Source organism: Dreissena polymorpha, chromosome 5 (assembly GCF_020536995.1).
Source record: "Dreissena polymorpha isolate Duluth1 chromosome 5, UMN_Dpol_1.0, whole genome shotgun sequence".
NCBI lineage: Eukaryota > Metazoa > Mollusca > Bivalvia > Myida > Dreissenidae > Dreissena > Dreissena polymorpha.
In genome coordinates, this window is record NC_068359.1 from 53693041 (window position 1) to 53715973 (window position 22933).

The following is a 22933-nucleotide window of genomic DNA, read 5'->3' on the forward strand; positions in this document are numbered from 1 at the left end:
TGTTACGGATCCGATGTCTTCTGAATTGATTCTATTTGTGACGGTTGCGTGGTCAACTGCATTGGAATGTATGTAACAGATCCGAGGTCTGCTGAATTGGTACTATATGCAACGGATCCGTGGTTTACCTTTGTGGTACTGTATAACGGATCCGAGATCTACTGCATAGGTACTTTGGGTAACGGATCCGTGGTCTCCTGAATTGGTACTGCATGCAACGGATCCGCATGTCTACCGTTTTGGTATTTATTTTTTTATTAAATATAAAACATACAATGTATACATGTATGTGCTCACAGAGACAAGGTGATTAACATTCAGCAGCAACGCTGTTAAAACATGTTATACAAAATATGCTAATATATACATGTTGTTGACCTTGTTATTTCCTTTTATATTTACAAATTATTCATGTGTATTTGTTTTGCTTTGGTTGTTTGTGATAGGTGCCTAAAAATAAATAAATAAATATCGTCAAAGGTGAATTGTAAAAGGTGGGTAGAAACTACTGGACTGAATTATTAAAGTTTAATATGTTTCCATTTATGTTCAAATATATGAAGTGTATCGTTGTTAGGGCTATTTCTTTTTGTATTTGAATCGTAAGTTTTAAATAATTGAAAAATCAGTTCATAGTTGGAGTTTGTTTTCTGTATTTCATGCTGAATATGAAATATTTCATTAATATAATAATGTAATTCACAACGTTATTAACCTCTGGTATTTTGAAGGTATTTACCCCTAGACTGATGACTAGGCGAGACGGTTAAATGTTTAATGGTTGTTTCGGTATTGTTTGTAACGGAGCCGATGTGTACCTTAGTGTTACTGTATGCAGCGAATCTGAGGTCTACCGCTTTGGTACTCTGTGCAGTTAAATTGTAGTGGCACTGCGTTAAGATGATACGAGGTCTTCTGTGGTGGTACTTTTGTAGCGTCAGCATTTACTGTCCAGTGTAGTGTTTTATTTACTAATTGTTTTGTGTCTACCAGACTCAATGTAGTATGTAGGGTCTTATAATCGGGTTAAGGAGTCACTTTTCAGTGCATTTTTTTAATTTAAAGGGGCCTTTTCACAGATTTTGGCATTTTCTTAACTTATTCATTAAATGCTTTATATTGATAAATGTAAACATTGGATCGTAAAAGCTCCAGTAAAAAATCAAGAAAAAAAATTAAAAAAAAGGAAAAGAACATCGCCCGGAGCAGGTTTCGAACCAGTGACCCCTGGAGTCCTGCCAGAGTCCTGAGCTATTCCGCCGAGTACACATTAATGACGTATTTTATACCTTATATAAGCAATCTTCGTAGTTTCACAAAATTTAACGACAAAAACAGAACTCTCCAAATTATTCAATCGTTTCGCGTTGCAACGCTTTATAATTTTTAGGTTTTAAAATCGTCAAAAGATGCATATAATGGCTATATTAGAGCATGGTTAATGTTCAGTATTACTGTTTCCTCACAAATATCATAACTAAAACGAAAACTTACGAATCTGAAACAACTTTTTTCAATTTTGTCAATTTACCAAAGCGTGAAAAGATCCCTTTAAAGAGTTTTCTTTTTTAAAGTTTGAAACTGAATTAAACGCACGGGCGTACTGCCGCACGAGCGTATTGCCGTATGCCTAGGAACGCCCGTGTACATAATGGTGTAATCGGAAATTGAGTCCTGGGCTATACTTGAAAAATCGAAACATGGGGCCACACGTTTCATATGTATGTATCGAACTCGTAATTGTGTTGGCAAATCCATTCAGCGAATAAACACAAACACACCAATATTTGAGTTCGAATCGAAAAGTACACAACGATAATGGTGGAATGTAACCTTTTTTATGTGGATAAATTCTTGCGCGTAATTTGTTGATAAACATCATGCAAAGCGCGCAATTCGAACAACAGGAAATAAAAACAAAAGAAGCAAAATATTTCTTGGTTTGAAAGATTATGGTACGTATTAATTACTATATGTATGTTATATTTTTAAATTCAATTAAGAAAATAACACCTACTTACTTCTGAGTACGTTAAAATTTAAATCTGAATTGTGTCACATAAGTTCGCGACCAATCTTAGTTTTGCTGTATTTTTTTATTGGCAGAATTATGGAGTACCAGTTTTTGATACCGGTTGCTCGTGATGACCTGCTCAATCGCACGGGTGTTAACCAATATGTTGTGGATGAAGTGCTTTCGATTCGAGAAATATCAGGATCACTTCATGGTATGTTGCCTAACTGGTTTGACATTCGGCGATTCGTTAAGTTTGTTTCTAAATTTTCCCAACGTTACTGAGTCACTTACAGATAATAGTAGAATTTTTAGACTAGCAATTTTCAAACTTAGAAAAAACAGCAGTCACAAAATGTTTGAATAAGCATAGAAACCTGGTATTCCTTTCATTTTAAAAATTATGAATGTTTAGTAAATTTCACTTCTTTGATTCAAAGTGATTATCAACTGATTCAGAGTGATTGTAACGTTGGTGTGTTTATTAAAATAATTTCAGATGTGAAAGCCTCATTCAGGACCAAGGGTGCTGACTGCATACTGCAACACTTTGACACCTTCTTCAGCATTTTGTGGTATGTTTCTTTTTGTTAACATCAAACATGACATTTTTACATTATTCAAAAGCATTACACTTGTATGTATAAATATAGCAACCCCAGCTAATCTCCGATAATCCCACATTTTATCTGGAAAACTGTGAAAAGTCTACACCGCCTGTGGCATTTTGGGGATTAAAATTACATTTGTAGATGAATATTTTTAAAATTGGTCTCATTTTAAAGGTAATAAAATTCTCTACAAAATGCATGTTTAACTTTTGTATTTTACCCACTATAACCCAGTTTTATCTGTTAATAAACAATAAATATTATGGTTTTTCGCTGTTGCGCGTGATTATCAACTTTCATGCACTCGGCGCGTGGCACATGTACTCTTTGTTCCTATTCGCGGGTGACTTAAACTTTATGAATATTAATGAGATGGACGAATCCATTTAGAAAAGTTCACGACCTCCATTCATGACTTTGATGCAAATTTTTAAGTTCATCCGAACCGAAGATATAGTCCCCTAAAGTGTCGCCGATTTTTTACAAAAAGTACTGATTTCCGAACTATGCATCATATATCATATTGTAGGGAATGTTCTGAAGTTTAATTTGATATAAAAATCTTTTGTCGGAAACAATAGGAACCCTCCCGCATTTTAAGCCGAACGTAGTAATTTATTCAAATTTACTCCGGTCACGCGGCGACCTCGCTTTTCACCTTTGACCGCCATTTTGATTAACTGATTACGCATCGTAAACACGTTTTTCTATCGACGATTTTGAGCATGTTACCGAAAGAAAACCTCTTCATGTGGTTCAACTTTATTCTAAATACAAAGGTGAGTTCTAGAAACCTTGATTTTGACTCGATTAATTATTTATTTCAGTGCAAATATGTAATTTCGATGTAAGGACGGGCACTTGCTCGTGCGATCGAATCGTAGGAAAACCAACCCCGTGTTACTGTGATGAAATGCCCTCAAAGGTGTTTTTATCCGTAAATTATATGTATGAAAATAAGTTTTCTTAAGTATCTAAACAATCGTTGACATGATTAAATCGATAAATTTGCCCCGACGTTGTAGAAATTGTCCAAATGTGCATATCCCCACTGGCCTGTGAGAATGTTTTTGCACTGTAAAAGTTGCATATTAACATGATTTATACATGTACTGATGATGTAGGTCTGACTTTTCTTTCCTTTTTTTTCAGTAGATCTAGGAAGTCAATGGCAGACTACCCAGGACCATTCTGTCATGAAAATGGTATAACAACCTCTCTTTAGAAGAAGGAAGAAACCTTGTTGCCTATAAACAGGCAGAAGAATGGACTCATTCTTGAAATAAATACTTTTATAGAAAAAATGGGGAAATTTCAACTGTGTTGTTCAATTTACTGTGTCATCTTAACCCTTCATTCAAAGCATCAACAGAAAAATATGTCAAAACCAAAGTTTCAAGAACATGTGACCAGAAAAAAAACTTGTCAATTTAAAGAAAAGTGCCCGGTGAAAAAATGTGAAAGACTTGATGAATCTAAATGCAGAATTTTAAATTGTAATGCATATGTTGCAATTGCATACCAGGATGCTTGGTATCCTGGTATGGATTTTGAAGTTAAAGATAAAGAAAACTTTGTGGTTAAATTCATGACTACCACCAGAAAACTTGGCCAGTACAAATGGCCTCTACGAGAAGACATTCAGACGGTTCAGAAACAATTCCTAATTTCTGCTGGATTTGTGCCCGACTGTTTGAATTTTGAATGGTTATGGAATGTGAAAGAGGCACCAACAAAAGACAACATATATAACATATATAAGAAATATTCATAGATTTATTTCAAGGATTAGAAAGTTATAGAATGTGTGCATGTCCCCGTCCCAAAACGATGAAAAGACATTCCGCCACCCCCCCCCCCCCCCCCCCCCCCCCAAACACATGTGAAAATTTGATTAAAGAGTTAAGACTAAATTAGTTAAATTTGCTTTTAAAAACCGGTTTCCATTTTAAGTAATTCCAATATTGCTTTTGAGTGAATAAATGTGTTAATTGTAGATATTTTAGCCTGATGCCTTTCGAAAAAAAGATAATGTCTCTAATAAAATTATGTCTCTAATAAAATTATGTATATGCTTCCTAAATGTGTTGATCATTACCATGTGTGTATTAATAACTAAAAGGGTTTATAATACTTTAATGAACAGAGTATACATTGATCTACAAATGTTCCAAATTTCATGAAGATATCTCTAAAAATAAAAAAGTTATGGCAATTTTACTATGTAAAAATGTATGAACTTGAATTTCCGGTGCCGCGAATGTCGCGCTTCCTTGTTCACTTTATATAGGGAGAAAATTCAGAATTTGTGCGCATTTTAGCAATATTCAAATTCCCATAACTTTTTTATTTTTTAAGATATTTTAAAAAGAAAAACTGTTCTGAAAAGCTCTTAAAGAGCTCTTTTCAAATATGCAATTGCCTTTAAAAACAGATGTTGATGAAAAATTAGCTGGGGTTGCTAATAAATAGAAACTTGCTTTTCAATTAAGTTTCAATTAAATGTTAACTTTAGCCATGTACTTAAAATTGTGTTTAATATGAAATTATGATTTTCATATGTTGCATGATTCTAATGTTTTTCTTACATTTACTAATGCAAGAGCAATTAACTTTATAAAGTAATTGACATGTTCATTAATCCTTCTGTTCATATGTCCGTACAAGGTCTTGTCAAAATTGCATGTTTAATCTATATAAACAACCAGATTTGCATTGGGAATGGGGCCGATATTCGGACCCGTGGCATAGGTCGGAAAAGGCCTGTTACTTGCATAAAAAAAAAGATTATCTCACCTAAACTTGTCCCAGTAATGATAAGTCTCTACTTGAAGAAATGGAAGGTTAAAGAAACAAACGTGAGCCAAGACCAACCCAAGTTATATAGTATTCGGCGTCATATAAGATTTACAGTGTGCACCCTAAAAAAGGTGTTTAAATCACTAACAATTTGGTCTAAAACAAGAAATAACGTAATTTTTAATTTTTGTTAACTTCAAGGGTCATTAAGAAGTTTCTGAGGGCAGGGGGGTTATTTTGTCAATAGGGCACTTTCAAGCATGCAGTATTTTGTCAAAAGGGCTCTTTCAAGCACGCAGTATTTTGTCAATAGGGCACTTTCAAGCATGCAGTATTTTGTCAATAGGGCACTTTCAAGCATGCAGTATTTTGTCAATAGGGCACTTTCAAGCATGCAGTATTTTGTCAATAGGGCACTTTCAAGCACGCAGTGTTTTGTCAATAGGGCACTTTCAAGCATGCAGTGTTTTGTCAATAGGGCACTTTCAAGCACGCAGTGTTTTGTCAATAGGGCACTTTCAAACATGCAGTATTTTGTCAATAGGGCACTTTCAAGCATGCGCAGGGCTCGACATTAAAGGTAGTCCGACTGTCCGGGACAACCAAATCGTTAGGCCGGACAAGTAAATAAAGAAATTTGCTAGTCCGACCGGACAAGTGGTCATTATAATCGTATAACTTAGAAAAAATGCCTTTAAAGCCATTATTTCTGTGGAGATATCACTCAACTTTTCTGAGTATATTTTGTATACGTTTAATCGTCGAAGCCCGAGATATTCCGATAGTTCCATGTGATACATGTACTACACTGTACTGTTCACAAGGGAAGCAACCCTTAACATTTTTTTCTTTGCCAAGATAACAAGAATATTCTCCCTTGTAAAGAATATGCATTTTACGACACCGGTACACACCGATCTTACAGACAATTAACGTAGTGACGTCCTCCTTATGTATAGAATGATTTTTTTTTAAATATCAGTTAAGTTCTGTACATATACATCACTTTTAACATTTTCTGTTTGATGTTAGCAACACACAAGTTTTTGTCAGGTACATGGTATTATGGCTTTGTATAACGTTTAAAAATCAATAATCTTGAGTTTTCCTGTTATTCTAGTCAGTTTTTTTGTATTGAAATTGCCTACAATTATGTTTACATGATATTTGAACGATTCAAGTCTTTATGATTTGAGCATTTTGTATTATTTCATTATTTTGCAAAGTACTGAGCAGAATAAAGATATAATGGTCAGGACAAGTTGCTTTTTGGTCAGGACAAGTTAAATTATGGTCTACTTGTCCGACTGGACAAGTGGCTTCAAAAGTTAATGTCGAACCCTGATGCAGTGTTTTGTCAATAGGGCACTTTCAAGCACGCAGTGTTTTGTCAATAGGGCACTTTCAAGCATGCAGTATTTTGTCAATAGGGCACTTTCAAGCACGCAGTGTTTTGTTAATAGGGCACTTTCAAGCACGCAGTATTTTGTCAATAGGGCACTTTCAAGCATGCAGTATTTTGTCAATAGGGCACTTTCAAGCATGCAGTATTTTGTCAATAGGGCACTTTTAAGCACGCAGTGTCTTGTCAATAGGGCACTTTCAAGCATGCAGTATTTTGTCAATAGGGCACTTTCAAGCATGCAGTGTTTTGTCAATAGGGCACTTTCAAGCACGCAGTGTTTTGTCAATGGGGCACTTTTAAGCGCCTCAGTGATTTTTTTTGCTTTAATTTGTTACAGCCTGTGCCTTTTGAATTGGGAAAATTAGCGCGATAAACCGTGAAATTGGGAAAAATAGCGCGATAAACCATAAAAATGGGAAAAATGAAGCATTATAAATAGGATTATAAGTAACAGAAGTGATATTGTTTTTAAGTGCATGTTCAGGGAGTTTTCTAGAAAAGGAGTCTGGTCAAATTGTTGTTTTTTTTAATCAATAAAAGTGGCAAGTTTGGGAATGATTTATGGACAAAAATGACTAAATTCAAGTTATATATTTTGTAAGATGTTTAAAAAATAAAGTTGAGACCTAGATTTAAGAAATCAGAAATTTTGGTCAGAATTTTGGGAAAAAACGTGTTTTTTTGCGATTGGGAAAAAACGTGTTTTTTTGCGATTGGGAAGCAGCCGAAATTCGGCTGTAAATTTTAGCAAAAAAAAATTACTGCGCCTGGATGTACAACCTCATAACTCACCCTCATCACTTGATTTAATTTTAGACTTTAATTGGCCAATCCATCATTACCATGTTCATTGAATGCAACATATTATTTATTTTAAAGTTTGCAAAAGGATATAGAATCAGAAGTCAAAGAAGATGCATGGGGACACATATGTAAAAGTAAGTATATTTGTTGAATATTGTTTGAATTATATCTATGTATTTATAGTATGCTTATTGTTTGCAACCTTTATTTTAAGAATTTGAAACCAGGTTTTTTTCTCCACTTTTTGGGAAGATAGCCCATGGCTTTGGAATTGGGAATTTTATCGGCATTTTCATGAAATTGGGAAAATAAATTCATTAGCCTTTTATATTCCAAACGAAAATTCCACTGATTAGGGAAATACTTAATTTGATATAACTCTTTATAATCATTCAAATTAAAAAAACAAAATCATATAATACTTTGTTAGATGTTATTGAATTAGAATTGAGATAAAATACCAAAGACACTTCTTTAAAAAAAAAAAAATTTTTTTTTTTGGAATTTGGGATTTTTTTGCCACATTTTGGGAAAAAAGTATACTTTTTGGGATTGGGAACATAGCCGAATTTCGGCTATAAAATGGGGCCAAAATAAGCCTGGAAACTGTTTTAAATGTTTGCAGTTTTAAAATGATTATCATACAATAAGAGGCTGTAGGTTGATGCCATGAAGATTATAAATCTATCTGATGAATAAACTGAGCAGAATACTAGATATGACATTCCATCATCACATATGTATACACATTCCCAGTTGCGGTCAGTCTGTCCACTAAGCTTCCTGGTGTCCTTGAGGGAGAACTGGACACTCACAGTAGAAGGCAGTACGTGAACATGGTCAAGATGACCTGCTACCTGCTGTGTCAGTACATGGAGCTGTTTGAATCAGACGAGACAAAGCCCAACACTGCAGTTATGAACAAGGTGACTGATGTTTATAACTATCTCTGAGACTTATTAAAGTTAGTAGATTAGTTATGAATATAGTAACTTTTCTCAATCTAAAACCAGGGTGTTAAAGTCTCTTAAAAGCCACTCATCCTAAAGCCAAAATCAGTTTTCTTTGGCTCACTTTTTTGAGGCTTAGCAATTTTTGTAATGCAGATTTAAGCTAGACAGTTGAGTACTTCAAAAGTCGGCTAAATTTGAATCACACAAACGCAAAATTAAAATAATCCAAAGTACTACAAGTATTAATTAATAAGACTCTGTTAAAAACAACTTCTTACAGTTCTTCAAGTTATAAGTAAGCAAATATTCCTTGGTATTCAGTGTTAATAAAAAAGAATATAGATATTTATCAAAATACAAGTTGCCAATTGTTAACTCATGCTGTTGTATATTACTAATTTGCTCATCACTTTAATTCAATAACTCCATAAATGTATTTTGTTGTAAAGCTGAGTAAACATTTATTGTTAAGTCTGTTGTTTCGTTCACATAGAAATCTGATTATATGTGTTTTATGTACATCTGTCTGTTTTAAACAAAATCCAATATGTCTGCCAGTGGATTGAAAATGTACATATGTTTCCTAAGCCACAGGCCAGGCTTGGCGAAATTGTCTGTTCGCCAGTCCTGACCGGCAGATTTCCATTTGGTCCGACAGGTTTAACAAGAATGTCGGTCCTGGTGACCGGCAAAATATGAAATGAATGCAAACAATATATTTAGAAATATTTTTTTTAAGTTGAAAATTCGAAGAGCAAACCCCTTTCTACATCATGAAAATGAAATCGCTCATTGTTTTGATGTTTGCAATAAGTTTGTTACGTACAATTAGCAAATCCGACTGGTTACACAACACCTACATCAAACTCAGTTGCAAAATCGGCAACTGCGTTCTAACAAAAAAGATCTTGATAGCTTTGACATATTTTTCGAGTCGATAAGGACATTAAAATGTGCATTTCTTTATGAAGCATGGCTTTAAAAAGGTTGTATATTAAATATAAACAATGTTCTAGTGACAGGGTTCGACACTAAGGTACGTCCGACAGACATTGTCTAGTAAGATCGGTGGTTGGGCTAGTTAAACTGCGGGCTAGCTTGTCCGACTGGTCGTACATAAAAAATATATACTAATTCATATAACTGTTACTAATTGCTGTGAAAACCTTTATTTTTAATGGGTAAAATTACTCTCGTATCCGTTATTTACATTAAAACAAAAGAAGTGTATTTAAATAAACACGGAGCATTCACATGATTCATCGCTATTTTTAGACGCAAAGGAGAGCTTCCTGCAGAATTTGCTTGTTTCCATTGGTCAAGTTGTCATGCATATTTATGATTTTTTGCAGTGTTGTAAAACTGAAGAGCATGATTTAATGACTTCTATCGAAAATCGGTATCGTCAATGTAAGCATATTTGCGTAGCAGACAAGAGAATGTAATTTAAAGAATGGCTTTATTCAAGTGCGGATTTTCGTCCGACAAATCAGTTAATAAAAAAGAATCCGACGCTTAAACTGACACGAAACTTTAATATGAAGAAACACGAAAAGGTCAATTGTATCCTAGATGGAAAATCGAGTCAGTTCCCATGGCTTGACTTTGACGAAGAAAAGCAAAAAAATAGTTTTATTTTATTGTTATACTCTATGCATCAAAAAAATCTGTTCACTGATTATTTACTGATAAATCCTGAATAAACAGTTACATGACACAATTGTGTTAATTTACTATGTCATTTATGGTCTAGTAGACATCAGGTTCGGGCTAGTACATTTTAAAAGGAGCTGGTTCGACGGTCTTGCTGTAAAAAAAGTTAATGTCGAACCCTGAGTGATATCTTTATAACATGCACTCGTCATTGGCCTCCAAAAATGTTATCTTTTTACATTGTACAAGTTAGTGTCCGTTAACCGCAATTTTATTTTTGATACTTCTTGTTACTTTAGTTTACGTTGTTTTAATGCCTAAATGAATATAATTGGTCAGTTAAGTATAGTTTGACCAATAAAATGCCCTGTTACATATTTCGTTGGATGATCATCATCCAGTATGTCGTTTTTATGTTGTTTTTTTTTCGGTCCGGCTAAATTTTCTCCGGACCAGCACATTTTCTGAAATGCCTGTTCGGATGACCGGCATATTTTTCCAATTTCGCCAAGCCTGACAGGCCATAAGTAAAAAAAACAACAATCTGTGATCCAGCAAGTATTTTGGATGCCATATCGTCTGGAAGCAAAATTTTAGTTCAAACTTGGGCTTCTTAGAACATGCCAAAAAGCATAGTTTGGGTTCTTTTTCTTTCACCCCCAATTGTCATTTTTAACAGGGTCGCAAAAAGAAATCTGCCACAACAACATTGGACTGGCAGAGAGAGCGTGAGACTGGCATGAAGACAGTGCTCAACCTTGTTCAGCTCAACATTCACAGGCTGTGGGACCCACCAGTGGTGGAAGAGGAGTTTGTAAGGTAGGGCTGGCTCTGTTGTGAACTTTTCATATTTACATGCTGTGAAACCCATCATAGTCAGTGGAGTTTTTTAAGGTTGGCCCGTCTTATGCTCAGAAGGATTCTAAGACAAATCATATATCTTGATTTATTACTTGAATAGTTTACTTATATTGGCTCTCTTTCAGCTGATTTTTAGCTCGGCTGTTTTCGGAGAAAACCCGTGCCATTGTCATGTGTATCTCATGGAGCTGCACATTTTGAGTGGTAAAATTTCACGGTGAACATCATCCTTCAAGGTCTAGGGTGGAAAAAGCGGAGCAGTAGGTGGCATTGTGTTTCTGACAAACACATTGTGGTAAAAGGTCAACGTCAAGGTCATCCTTCAAGGTCTACAGTAAAAAATACAAATTTAAGGAAAGTAATAAGCTTTAAAGGGAGATAATAATTCCATATTGATCATAGCCACTTTATATATTTGGCATGCATGTGTATCTTATGGAGCTGCACATTTTGAGTGGTGAATCTACAGTCACGGTAGAGGCTTTTAATTATTTGCTACCTAAAATAGAGATTTGTTAGAGACAATTATTTTCAAGGGAAGTAATTTATATAATTATAAATCTCAATTATCTCATATTATATATTTCCTTACCAAGAATTGAAATTCTATTCTTAGTTACTGTACAGATTTATTATTTTGATTATTTATAACTCAAATGATTGTTTTTTTTAACTTATATAATAATCATTTCTTTCATCATCATGTACTTAGTTGTTAATAGTAGTGTTTATTACATACCTGTGGACTTATGGCCATAGAAACATGATGAACTCTGGCTATGATCTCTTTGATAAACTAAGGCCTTGGTCGTCAGTGATGTCTGACTTGGTCATTTTTGACTGTCTACAGACCCCCCCTCCCCCGGTTTGATTGGGCAAAATCCAAGGGAAGTAATAAGCTTTAAAGGGAGATGATTTCTATATCTGCCAAATGATAAAAAGAAATTTTATTTCAAAGTTGCGCAGTAGGGGGTATTGTGTTTCTGACGAACACATCTCTTGTTGGGTCACTAGGTCAAAGGTCAGGGTCACTGTGACCTCTAAAAAAAACAAAACTGACAAGCTTTCGCAGCCGAGCGTGGCACCCGCTTTGCGGCGCTTTTGTCTATTTTTTAATATAAAAATTGCTTGAAAATAGGTTCATAATTTGTGTACAATAGAGATGTTTTTAAAATTGTTGCTGGATTTAGTAAGAGGTTAGAGTTTTTTCCCTGTTGTTAGAGTTTTTTTCCTGTTGTTTTCCGAAGACACAACCCAAAAGCTACAAAAAAATCATTTTTCTTGCTCATATTTAGACTTTTGACTTGTATTGTTTTGTATAGTACTCAAATTTTCTTTTGTTTTTGCTATTTTTTATTTCAAAATAATTTTCGAAAGATTACAAATGGTAGTTAAGAATTATATATTGGGATTTATATGTGTGGCATGGTATAAGACCACTCACAATTAGTCAATGCAGGGGTTCCTTTAAGAACCTGGAGGAGGTAATGTCTGTCTGATATTTTGACCAAAAAAGTTCTTTTTATGCCCCTGGTAGGATGGCATACATAATGTATAGCAGTTGAATTGTCAGTCCGTTTGTCTCTCTGTGTGCCGTCCGAAAACTTTAACATTAGCCATAAATTTGCAATATTGAATATAGCAACTTGACATTTGGCATGCATGTGTATCTCATGAAGCTGCACATTTTGAGTGGTGAAAGGTCAAAGTTATCCTTCAAGGTCAAAAATCAAAAAATACAATCCAAAGGAAGTAATAAGCTTTTAAAGGGAGATAATTTCTAAACCTTCCAAATGATATATTGAAATTTTATTTGAAAGCGGCGCAATAGGGGCCATTGTGTTTCTGACAAACACATCTCTTGTTGAATCTTAAGTACAACATAAACTTAAGTCCTTCTTTTGGAAACAAACTGCCTACTGACTTACATTGAGCTGCCTGTTTCAGCCTGGTGACCAACTGCTGCTACAAGCTGCTAGAGAACCCAGAGATCACACATGCTGTGAACAAGGACACCAAGGATGCTATCTGTCACATTATTGGGGTCATGGTGAAACGCTACAACCATGGTCTAGGTAAGGGGATAGTAATAAGTTTGTTCTCATCTCACATGCACAAACCATTAGTGCATTTATGTTTTATTTGGACTGTAAATTGTAATCTTGAGAGGATTTTTATAACACAATTTTTAATTAAAATTTGAGTGAAATACAAATAGTCTTTAGCGTGACTTTTTACAGTATATCTTCATGTCAAATAAACATTTAGAAAATGTTTTGCCCCTCCCCTTCAAAAAAGCAGAGGTATAACCAGTTGTACATAGCTGTTATCCTGTCCAGTCGCTGTTATTCTGATCATATTCATTTTTTGTTGGTGCAATATCGAGGGAAGACTTTAATATTAAACCAAGTAAATTTGTAATTATAATGGTTATTGGGGAGAAAAGGAAGACAAGTTAGGTCAGAAAGCTTGATTGAATGTGACATTTTGTTAGTTTAATGTTCTTTTCATCACAACATGGTTGTGAAAGCAAAGAACCCTAGTCTTTTATTGGCAACAGTGCTGTGAAGGCACCATCGTTGGTTACCCCCGTCCATAGGCGGATGGATATTGTTTTGGCGTTGTCCGTCTGTCCGTCCATCACTTTTGTGTCTGGAGCCATGTCTTGGACATGCTTTGGCGGATTTCAATAAAACGTGGTACGAGTATATATATTGATAAGAGGATGATGCACGCCAAATGAAATGACATTGTACACCATCTGTTAATAACGGAGTTATGGCCCTTTGTATCTTGGAAAAATGCTTTTTGTGTGTCTGGAGCCATATCTTGGAAGTACTTGGAAGGACGGATTTCATTATACCCCCACAGACGAAGTTTAAGGGGTATATAGGAGGGAGCTTGTCGGTCTGTCGGTTCGTATTAAGTGTCCACTCTCTAATTCAAGTTGTTTTCATTCAATCTTCACCAAACTAGGTCAGATGTTGTATCTAGATGATGTCTAGGTCAAGTTCAAATATGGGTCATGGGGGGGGTCAAAAACTAGGTCACGGGGTCACTTAGTGCGTTTTAAACATTCAGCATGGTGTCCGCTTTCTATTTCAAGTAGTTTTCATCCGAGCTTCACCAATTTTGGTCAGAAGTTGTATCTAGATGATGTCTAGGCTAAGTAATGACAGGTCAAAAACTAGGTCACTTAGTGTGTTTTAAACATTGAGCATGGTGTCCGCTCTCTAATTTAAGTAGTTTTCATCAGATCTTAACCACACTTGGTCAGAAGTTGTATCTAGATGATGTGTAGGTTAAGTTCGAACATGAGCCATGCCGGGTCAAAAACAAGGTCACGGGGTCACTTAGTGCGTTTAAAACATTGAGCATGGTGTCCGCTGTTTTTTTGGGAAAACAACATGCAAAATATTCTGTGTCAATGCGGCATGTGAGATATTCGTCACGTCTGTGACAAAGCTCTAGTTTGTTTTTATCTATTATCAATTAAGAATGTTCATGACATGTGTTGGAAGTTTGTACCCTGTGCAATTATGTATTGTGGAAGCTTGCCAACTCCTTTTAAGGTGCCAGTTTGAAGATAATTCAGCTGCTGCAGCACTTTGAACATCTCGTGAGCCCCCTCGCCAATGCTGTGGCCATATGCGTGGAGGAGTATGGGTACAAAAGCATCGTAGCTGAGTTGACAAGGTGAGGCCAAAATATTACAAATAATTTGTCTGGTTCTAATGTGTAATTATGTATTCTGTTCTATGTATTTGGTACAAATTCTGCAATAAAATACCTTATACTGCTGTCGAATAAACGTCCCTATTAAGAATCTGAATTAAGCCTTTTTCTCATTATACGAAAACAAATCACAAATTGAAGACTTTTTTGTTTTCCGTCTAATATCCGCAAATTATAGGTGCATAAAATATCAATATTAAATAGTTTAGTCTCTATCTGTACATTATTTAATGGGAAATTCAGAATCATTAAACAGATTCGTCTATTATTTTTTTAGAAAAATATATTGTTGTTCTTAGCATGTGCTTAATAAAAAATGTGACTCAATCTCTTATTAAAAACTTTAAAGATTAATTCAACAAGACATTTTATTCCTATTTTAGTTTGTATTCAAAATGTAGCATTTCATTATGTGAAATTCAAGAGCTTCCAATTTCCTGTTTCCAAATATGGTGGGGAAAAGTCCTGTTTGGTGAAGGGTGCTAAATTGAAAAGATTTAAGGGGAATCTTTACAAAGTAGCAAATTCTGTGTTCTTTCCAGGGAGATAGGTAGAATGGATGGTTCGGACCTCTCGCGGGACACGTCTGGTACCCGAGCCTACTCACAGTTTGTGGTGGAGATGACAGAACGGTGCCCGGCTGCTGTGCTGCCCAACATCAGTCTGCTACTGGGGCACTTAGACGGGGAGGTGGGACTGATCTTCCAATCTTACATTTTGCTCCCTTTGCACAGAGGCTTTTGATGTCAAATCGTTTTGCATGCATTATCTAGAGAACTCTTTTACTAACGGTCCAATAAATTGGTATGTTCGTTAATTGGTATTTGATTAATTTTGAAGAAAATATTAGAATGACTTCATTCAATTTTTAGATTAAAGGTCAAGATTGAGGGGGCTTGAAATATTAAGGTAAATATCTTCCTAATGCATAATGGCAAAGTCCAGGAATTTATATTTAAATGCACCCTCCAGCCAAGGTCCTATTTTCCCTGATTTCAACTATGAGTTTGATATGGGATTGATTAGTGAAGACTGTTACTCTGTATTTAAAAGTGTTTGGGGTATTTTCCTAGTTTTGTACACATTCGAATAGTCAAGACATCTCTGAACGTACAATTTCCCATGAAGTCGTACATCACATATTCTAATTTTTGTGAGTTTAAGCCAAGAAATAAACCTTGTTTTATTTGCATGTTGTCGTACACAAAGTGTTATTTTCCTTTTAACTGTGAATTTAGAAATGTGTTTGTGTTGTAGTCTTTCACGAATAAGTCACTATAGTGGGGGACATATTGTTTTTGCCCTGTCTGTTGGTCTGTCTGTTGGTCTGTTTGTGCCAACTTTAACATTTTGCAATAACTTTTGCTATATTGAAGATAGCTACTTCATATTTTGCATGCATGTGTACCTCATGGAGCTGCACATTTTGAGTGGTAAAAGGTCAAGGTCATCCTTCAAGGTCAAAGGTAAAAAATACTAGGTCAAAGCGGCGCAGAAGGGGACAAAGTGTTTTTGTCAAACACATTTCTTGTTCTTGATGTAGTACACAGAACTTTAAATATCACTTGCAGTTGAACACAATGAATATGTTTTATTTCCCTTGCAGTAATACAAAATGTGTTATTTTAATTCCAGACATACGCTTTGTGTTATTTTCCTTGCAGTTAGTCACAGTGTGTTATGTCCCTTGCATTCATTTACACTTTGTTATTTTGAGATGTACAGTGTATTATTCCATTTGCAATTTCACACAATGTGTTGTTTCCCTTGCAGTTGTACACAGTGTGTTATTTCCCTTGCAGTCATACACATTTTTGTTTACACCATGAGGAACAGTGTACTAAATACTAATCTTGATTATGTCAGGAAAAATATGTTTTTTATAACAACACCATTGTTATCTACCTACCAAACAACACTAGGCGAATTTGTCAATACAGTGTGATTTTGTCTGATTGCTGTCTCAAGTCTTTAACGTGGTCAGATTATATCCAATATGTAGGTTGATTTGTTTGTATATTGGTATATAACATTGTAAATAATCGGTTTTTGAAAATGGTATAATGTAAAATTATCATACCAGAATAACATTATTTTTTTAGACCTCAATATTTATTCTAATATTATTACAGCTGCACACAGGAAAGATATATGCCAAAACTTTTCATAAGAACATAATTTCTTTTAGCATACATTCCCCAACATCCACAATGTTATTATGTTATAGATATTTTGTTTTCCTTTTCATAAAAACATAATTTATACTAAATACTGTATGTCCTATTTGTTTTTGCAGCAGAGCAGGGTTTTTGTGTATATTTTTGGTGGTGCAGACATGTTTGTCTGTGTTCTTTGCTTTTTGTTCCTTGTTTTAAATTCCTGTTTACATGCTTTTATATCTTTCATAAGTGTATTGTTAAAATTTTGTCTGCTTTATATGCCACTGAAAATTTACCATATTCTATATTATGATCGAATACCGATACTATGTTTTTGTACCTACTGGACATGTTTTAAAATAGAAACTTACTGGACAAATCCACACAATAATATTTACACACCCTCCCTTTCTTTAAATGATTAAATTATGCACTCTGAATGTAAAAGGGCTAATCAATAAAGACAAACGCATTAAAATCTTCAAATGGTTAGACGAAAAAAAATATAATATATGCCTACTACAAGAAAGTCACTTGACACATACTTTAACACAAACCTTAAAAGATGAATGGGACGGGGACATCTACCTCAGTGGACGATATACAAATAAACAAGGCATTGCCTTTCTGATAAAAAGTAACATAGGGATCACAGTTGATAATTTTAACGAAATAATAATTGGCAGACTAGCAAGTATAGATATCAAAATACATGAAACACAACTAACATTAATTAACGTTTACGGTCCTAACATAGATGATATCACATTTTACGAAACATTACAATCTTTTATAATTAATAACCAAGATAAAAATATTATAATCGGTGGTGATTTCAATACTGTCCTGAACCCATTATTAGATAAAAAGAATGGAAACCTTTATACTCATTCTAAAAATAGAAATATTTTAAATAACATAATTGAAAACTACAATATGATAGATATCTGGCGTACAGTATACCCAAACGAAAGCAAATTCACCTGGCACTCAAACACAAAACCAACAATATTTTGTAGACTTGACTATTTTTTAATATCTGAATCTCTTTGCAACATTATTGACACATGTAACATAAAACCAGGATTTATGACTGATCACTCTCTAGTTGAACTTAAACTGCATAATATACAACCTGAAAGAGGCCCAGGATACTTTAAAATTAACAACAGCATCTTATTGGATACACAATATCAAACACAAATAAAACAGGAAATATTAAATACAGTTCAAAATAATAAAGATGCAAACCCAAACACCTTATGGGAAGTAATTAAAGGAAATATACGTAACACAACAATTAGATACACATCATTTAAACAAAAAGAAACACACAAACTTGAAACTGAAACCATCAAAACCATTGAAACACTTGAAAAACAATTGCATCAAACAAACACAAATGATACCACCGACATTGAAAATGAAATAACATTAAAAAAACAAATATTAGATGGAATCTATCATACACGTCTCAATGGAATAATACTAAGAGCGCGTGCACAGCATGTTGAACACAATGAAAAAAATACAAAATACTTCGCAAACATTGAAAAACGTTGAAGTGAACAAAAAACTGTACACAAATTAGTAGTCAATGGCAAAGATATAACAAACATGACTCAAATACTAGAAGAACAACGTTTATTTTTCGAAACCCTCTATAAACGAAAAAATGTTGAAAATAACACCCTTTTTAAAAATACACATCACGCTTTAAACGAAGAGGAAAAACAACTGTGCGACGGATTGCTTAATGAATATGAATGTGGATTAGCCCTAAAAGATATGCAAAATAACAAAAGCCCAGGATCTGATGGCATCACAATCGAATTTTATAAAATATTCTGGAATGATATAAAAACACATCTAATTAATTCACTAAACTATTCATTTAACAACGAAAACTTAACTACGCTACAAAAACAAGGTATTATATCACTTATTCCAAAACCTGGAAAAAACTTAGAATCCTTATCAAACTGGCGCCCGATTAGTTTACTAAACAATGATTATAAAATTGCAACTAAAAGTATAGCAAACAGAATAAAAAAAATATTACCAGCAATCATTTCAAGATCTCAATCTGGTTTCATAAAAGGACGTTACATTGGTGAAAACGTTCGTCTTATCCAAGAATGCATAAACTATTTCAACAATTCAAATAATCCTGGTCTAATTTTCTTTGCAGACCTCGAAAAGGCATTCGATTCGCTTGATCATTCATTTATGTTCTCTTGCTTAGAAAATATGAACTTTGGTGAAAGTCTCATTCAATGGGTCAAACTATTTTATACCGATATTAACAGTTTAATCATTAACAATGGCTTCTTTTCAAACAGTTTTTACATCGAACGAGGGGTTCGACAAGGATGTCCACTCTCATCATCGCTATTTATTATCTGCATCGAGTATCTATCACATCACATCCAATCAAATAAACACATAAAAGGCATATCACTAGAACCTGACGAAGAAATCAAACAGTCCCTATTTGCTGACGATGCAACTTATTTTTTAAACGACACTTACGATTCTTTCCATAACCTAATAGAATCGCTAACCCTTTACGGAATGACATCGGGTCTGAAACTAAACAAAAGTAAATGTACTGTGCTACGAGTAGGTAAATTAAAACAAAATAATGTCCAATATAAAAAAGAAATGAAATTTAATTGGACATCCGATGAAGCCACAACGTTAGGAATTACTTTCACAAATAATGAAAAAGATACAGTTCTTAAAAACATACTACCTAAATTACAGAATTTTAAAAACTGCTTAAAATCATGGCATCACCGTAAACTTACACTTATCGGAAAAAACACAGTATTGAAAACGTTTGCACTTCCTAAATTAATTTATGTATTAACAGTCCTCCCAAATCCACCAAATGATATTATTAACGATATAAAATCAGCAATATTTAATTTCATATGGGACAGTAAGCCTGATAAAATAAAACGAACTCAGTTAATTCAATCTGTAGAAAATGGAGGTATCCAATTAACGAACATTGACTCATTCTTGAATGCAATCAAATGCAGCTGGGTTAAAAGATACCTAGATAATGCCAATACAAGTAAATGGAAATTATTCTATCAGAAAATTCTAAAAAAATATGGTGACTCCTTACTCTTTGAATGTAACATCAGCAATACTATCTTACATGAAATTGCAAACGAAAACATTTTTCTGTCTGATGTTCTATCAGCATGGAGTGATGTCACTCATAACCTAGAAACCCAAACAAGCAGCAAAACTATTCTATGGAACAATAAAGACATAACTTCAAACAATAAGACGTTTTTCTATAAAGATTGGTTTGAACGAAGCATTAAATATGTCGACCAATTATATGACTACAGAATTAAGGATTTCTACTCTTTTAATGATATATGCTACATATACGGAATACCTTCAAATAATTTTTTGAAGTACTACACATTAATCAAAAGCATACCCATACATATTAAATCTAAAATCAATACATATAATACACCATGTACTCAAACAACATTCGTAGAAAATATACTTGGAAGAAAAAACAAAACAAATAAAATATTTTACACACTACAAATTAAAAACCCTACAGAAAACTCAAAAACCCAAAATAAATGGCAAGTCCTTTTCGGAGTACATGAACTTAATTGGAAACACATATTTACCATGCCATATAAAGCAACTATTGAAAGCACTCTGAGAAATTTTCAATATAAATACATTCATAGAATTATAGCTACAAATAAATATCTCTTTAAATGCAAATTAACTAATTCAAATCTGTGTGACTTCTGCAGTGAAAACATCGAAACTATAGAACACCTGTTTTGGGAGTGCAAACACATCCAGCCTATTTGGAATCAATTAACATCTTTTCTTGAACAACAGCAACTAAACGTTAAACTATCTTTCTTAAATGTAAGTTTCGGAATTTACTCATTGAAATCAAAAGATTGTAATAATATTGTGAATTTTATTCTTATAATGATGAAATTGTTCATCTTTAACATGAAGTTCAAAAAACAAGTACCAAATTTTAATTGTTTTATCTATAGTCTCAAACTTAAAGTCCAGATTGAGAAAGAAATAGCCCTCAGTAATGACACATTACAAAACTTTGAACAAAAATGGAATCGGATTAAATTCTCATGATGTTTGTCCACTTATATACTTTTCACACTAATGTAAGTTTATCTTTCTAAAATATTTTTGTATGTTTTTTTGTTTTTTTTTCAATCTTATAAGATCATTTTGAATATACAACGAAACACACAAGTCCAGTATGCTTTCTTCCGACTTAATACAACTCATCATTTATCATAACAATTCTTCTATTATTTTTTTCTTTTCTCTTTAAAAAAAATACATATTAGCATATCTTGTATAACATGTCTGAACTTTATTGCTTTGTACAATCACTATGTTGTATATATTCATGTATACATTGTATGTATTATATTGAATAAAAAAAAAAAAAAAAAAAAAAAATGAGGAACAGTGTGCTGGGACCTATGGGAGAATAGTGCACTATATGCTATCTTTCCTATGGGAGAATACTGCACTATGTGTTCTGTTTTACTCAATGTTTTATCTCCCTTATAGTTGTACACAATGAGGAATGGTGTGCTGGGGGCCTTGGAAGATTGTACCCAGTATGTTATATCCCATTCAGTCATACACTGGTTTTGTCCCTTGCAGTCGTACATAATGAGGAACGGTGTGCTGGAAACCATGTCTTACACACAATATTATGTCCCTTGCAGTCGTACACAATGAGGAACGGTGTGCTGGGAGCCATGGCAGAGATGGTGATGAAGGTACTTAGTAAGGAAGGGCTAGATGAGAAGATGAGGGACACCAGGGACCAGTTCTTAGACCACTTAGAGGTAACAATGCACATTCCGTTTTTTGTACTGGAAAAGTCATTCTGACTAAAATTGTGAAATTAGTGTTGGTATTTTTATAATAACGAATACTAAAAAATTTAGAACAAGTGTTTTTTTTAATATTATTTTAATAAAGGTCAACTAAAAGAGCTGGATGAGAGATGAACTAAATGTTGGGAATGTTAAAATAATATTAGATTATTTTTTTGAAACTTCAATTGGGATTTCAAGTCCCATTTTGGGAACAAATATACATTTTTTTCCATCGGGAAGGGGTCCTCATTACAGTGCCAGTTACATAAATATAAAAGCACTTGCCTTTAGAAATACTGGTGTAAGAGCTTTTGTAGTTTGGGATGTATGTGCATTTTTATGTATCCCCACTCATAAAAAAGTGGGGGTAAATTGCTTTAGACCTTATAGTGTTGGTTGGATGATAGATCAGTCTGTCATTAAGCCATTTTGCTTTGATGTATTGACTACCATCTTGTTTGTTTGTGGTTTAAGAAGAGAGCAGGAAACCTGTTTACTATTCAAATGAAAATAAGAAAATTTCAGAAATATTTAAGGGAAGTCGAAAAATCATCAAAGCACACAGCTATACCAAAGTTAAACTTAAATTAACCCATGGTTTGTAATGTAAACAGTATAACCTTGAACTAATGACTTAGTGTCTTGTTTACCATATGCTATACACAACAGTGAAAGATGGAAAGGTAATGTTTGGTAGCCCAATGAGATCTTTCTTTTCAAATAAAGTACTTATGCAAACAATTCTTTAGCATAATTATTATAAATTGGTTCATTTCAATAATGATGACATGCAAAGTCTGTGCTATAAATTGGTTCATATCAATATTGATAACTTGCAAAGTCTGTGCTATAAATTGGTTCATATCAATATTGATAACTTGCAAAGTCTGTGCTATAAATTGGTTCATATCAATATTGATAACTTGTAAAGTCTGTGCTATAAATTGGTTCATATCAATATTGATAACTTGCAAAGTCTGTGCTATAAATTGGTTTATATCAATATTGATAACTTGC

The 22933-nt window shown here is 33.8% G+C and overlaps 1 protein-coding gene across 2 annotated transcripts in view; it reads left to right on the plus strand.

Annotated features, from left to right (window-relative positions):
• Nucleotides 1-1802: 1802 nt before the first annotated feature.
• LOC127882471 (condensin complex subunit 1-like) overlaps nt 1803-22933 on the plus strand; it is a 72694-nt gene continuing 51563 nt past the window's right edge. For both annotated transcript variants that reach the window (XM_052431123.1, XM_052431124.1), the window contains exons 1-10: nt 1803-1955; nt 2107-2228; nt 2514-2589; nt 7709-7767; nt 8390-8559; nt 10919-11058; nt 13048-13175; nt 14673-14796; nt 15378-15525; nt 21761-21883. In XM_052431123.1, coding sequence (XP_052287083.1) covers nt 2111-2228; nt 2514-2589; nt 7709-7767; nt 8390-8559; nt 10919-11058; nt 13048-13175; nt 14673-14796; nt 15378-15525; nt 21761-21883 — 1086 coding nt within the window. In that variant the 5' untranslated portion in view covers nt 1803-1955; nt 2107-2110. The remainder of the gene's footprint in view (nt 1956-2106; nt 2229-2513; nt 2590-7708; nt 7768-8389; nt 8560-10918; nt 11059-13047; nt 13176-14672; nt 14797-15377; nt 15526-21760; nt 21884-22933) is intronic.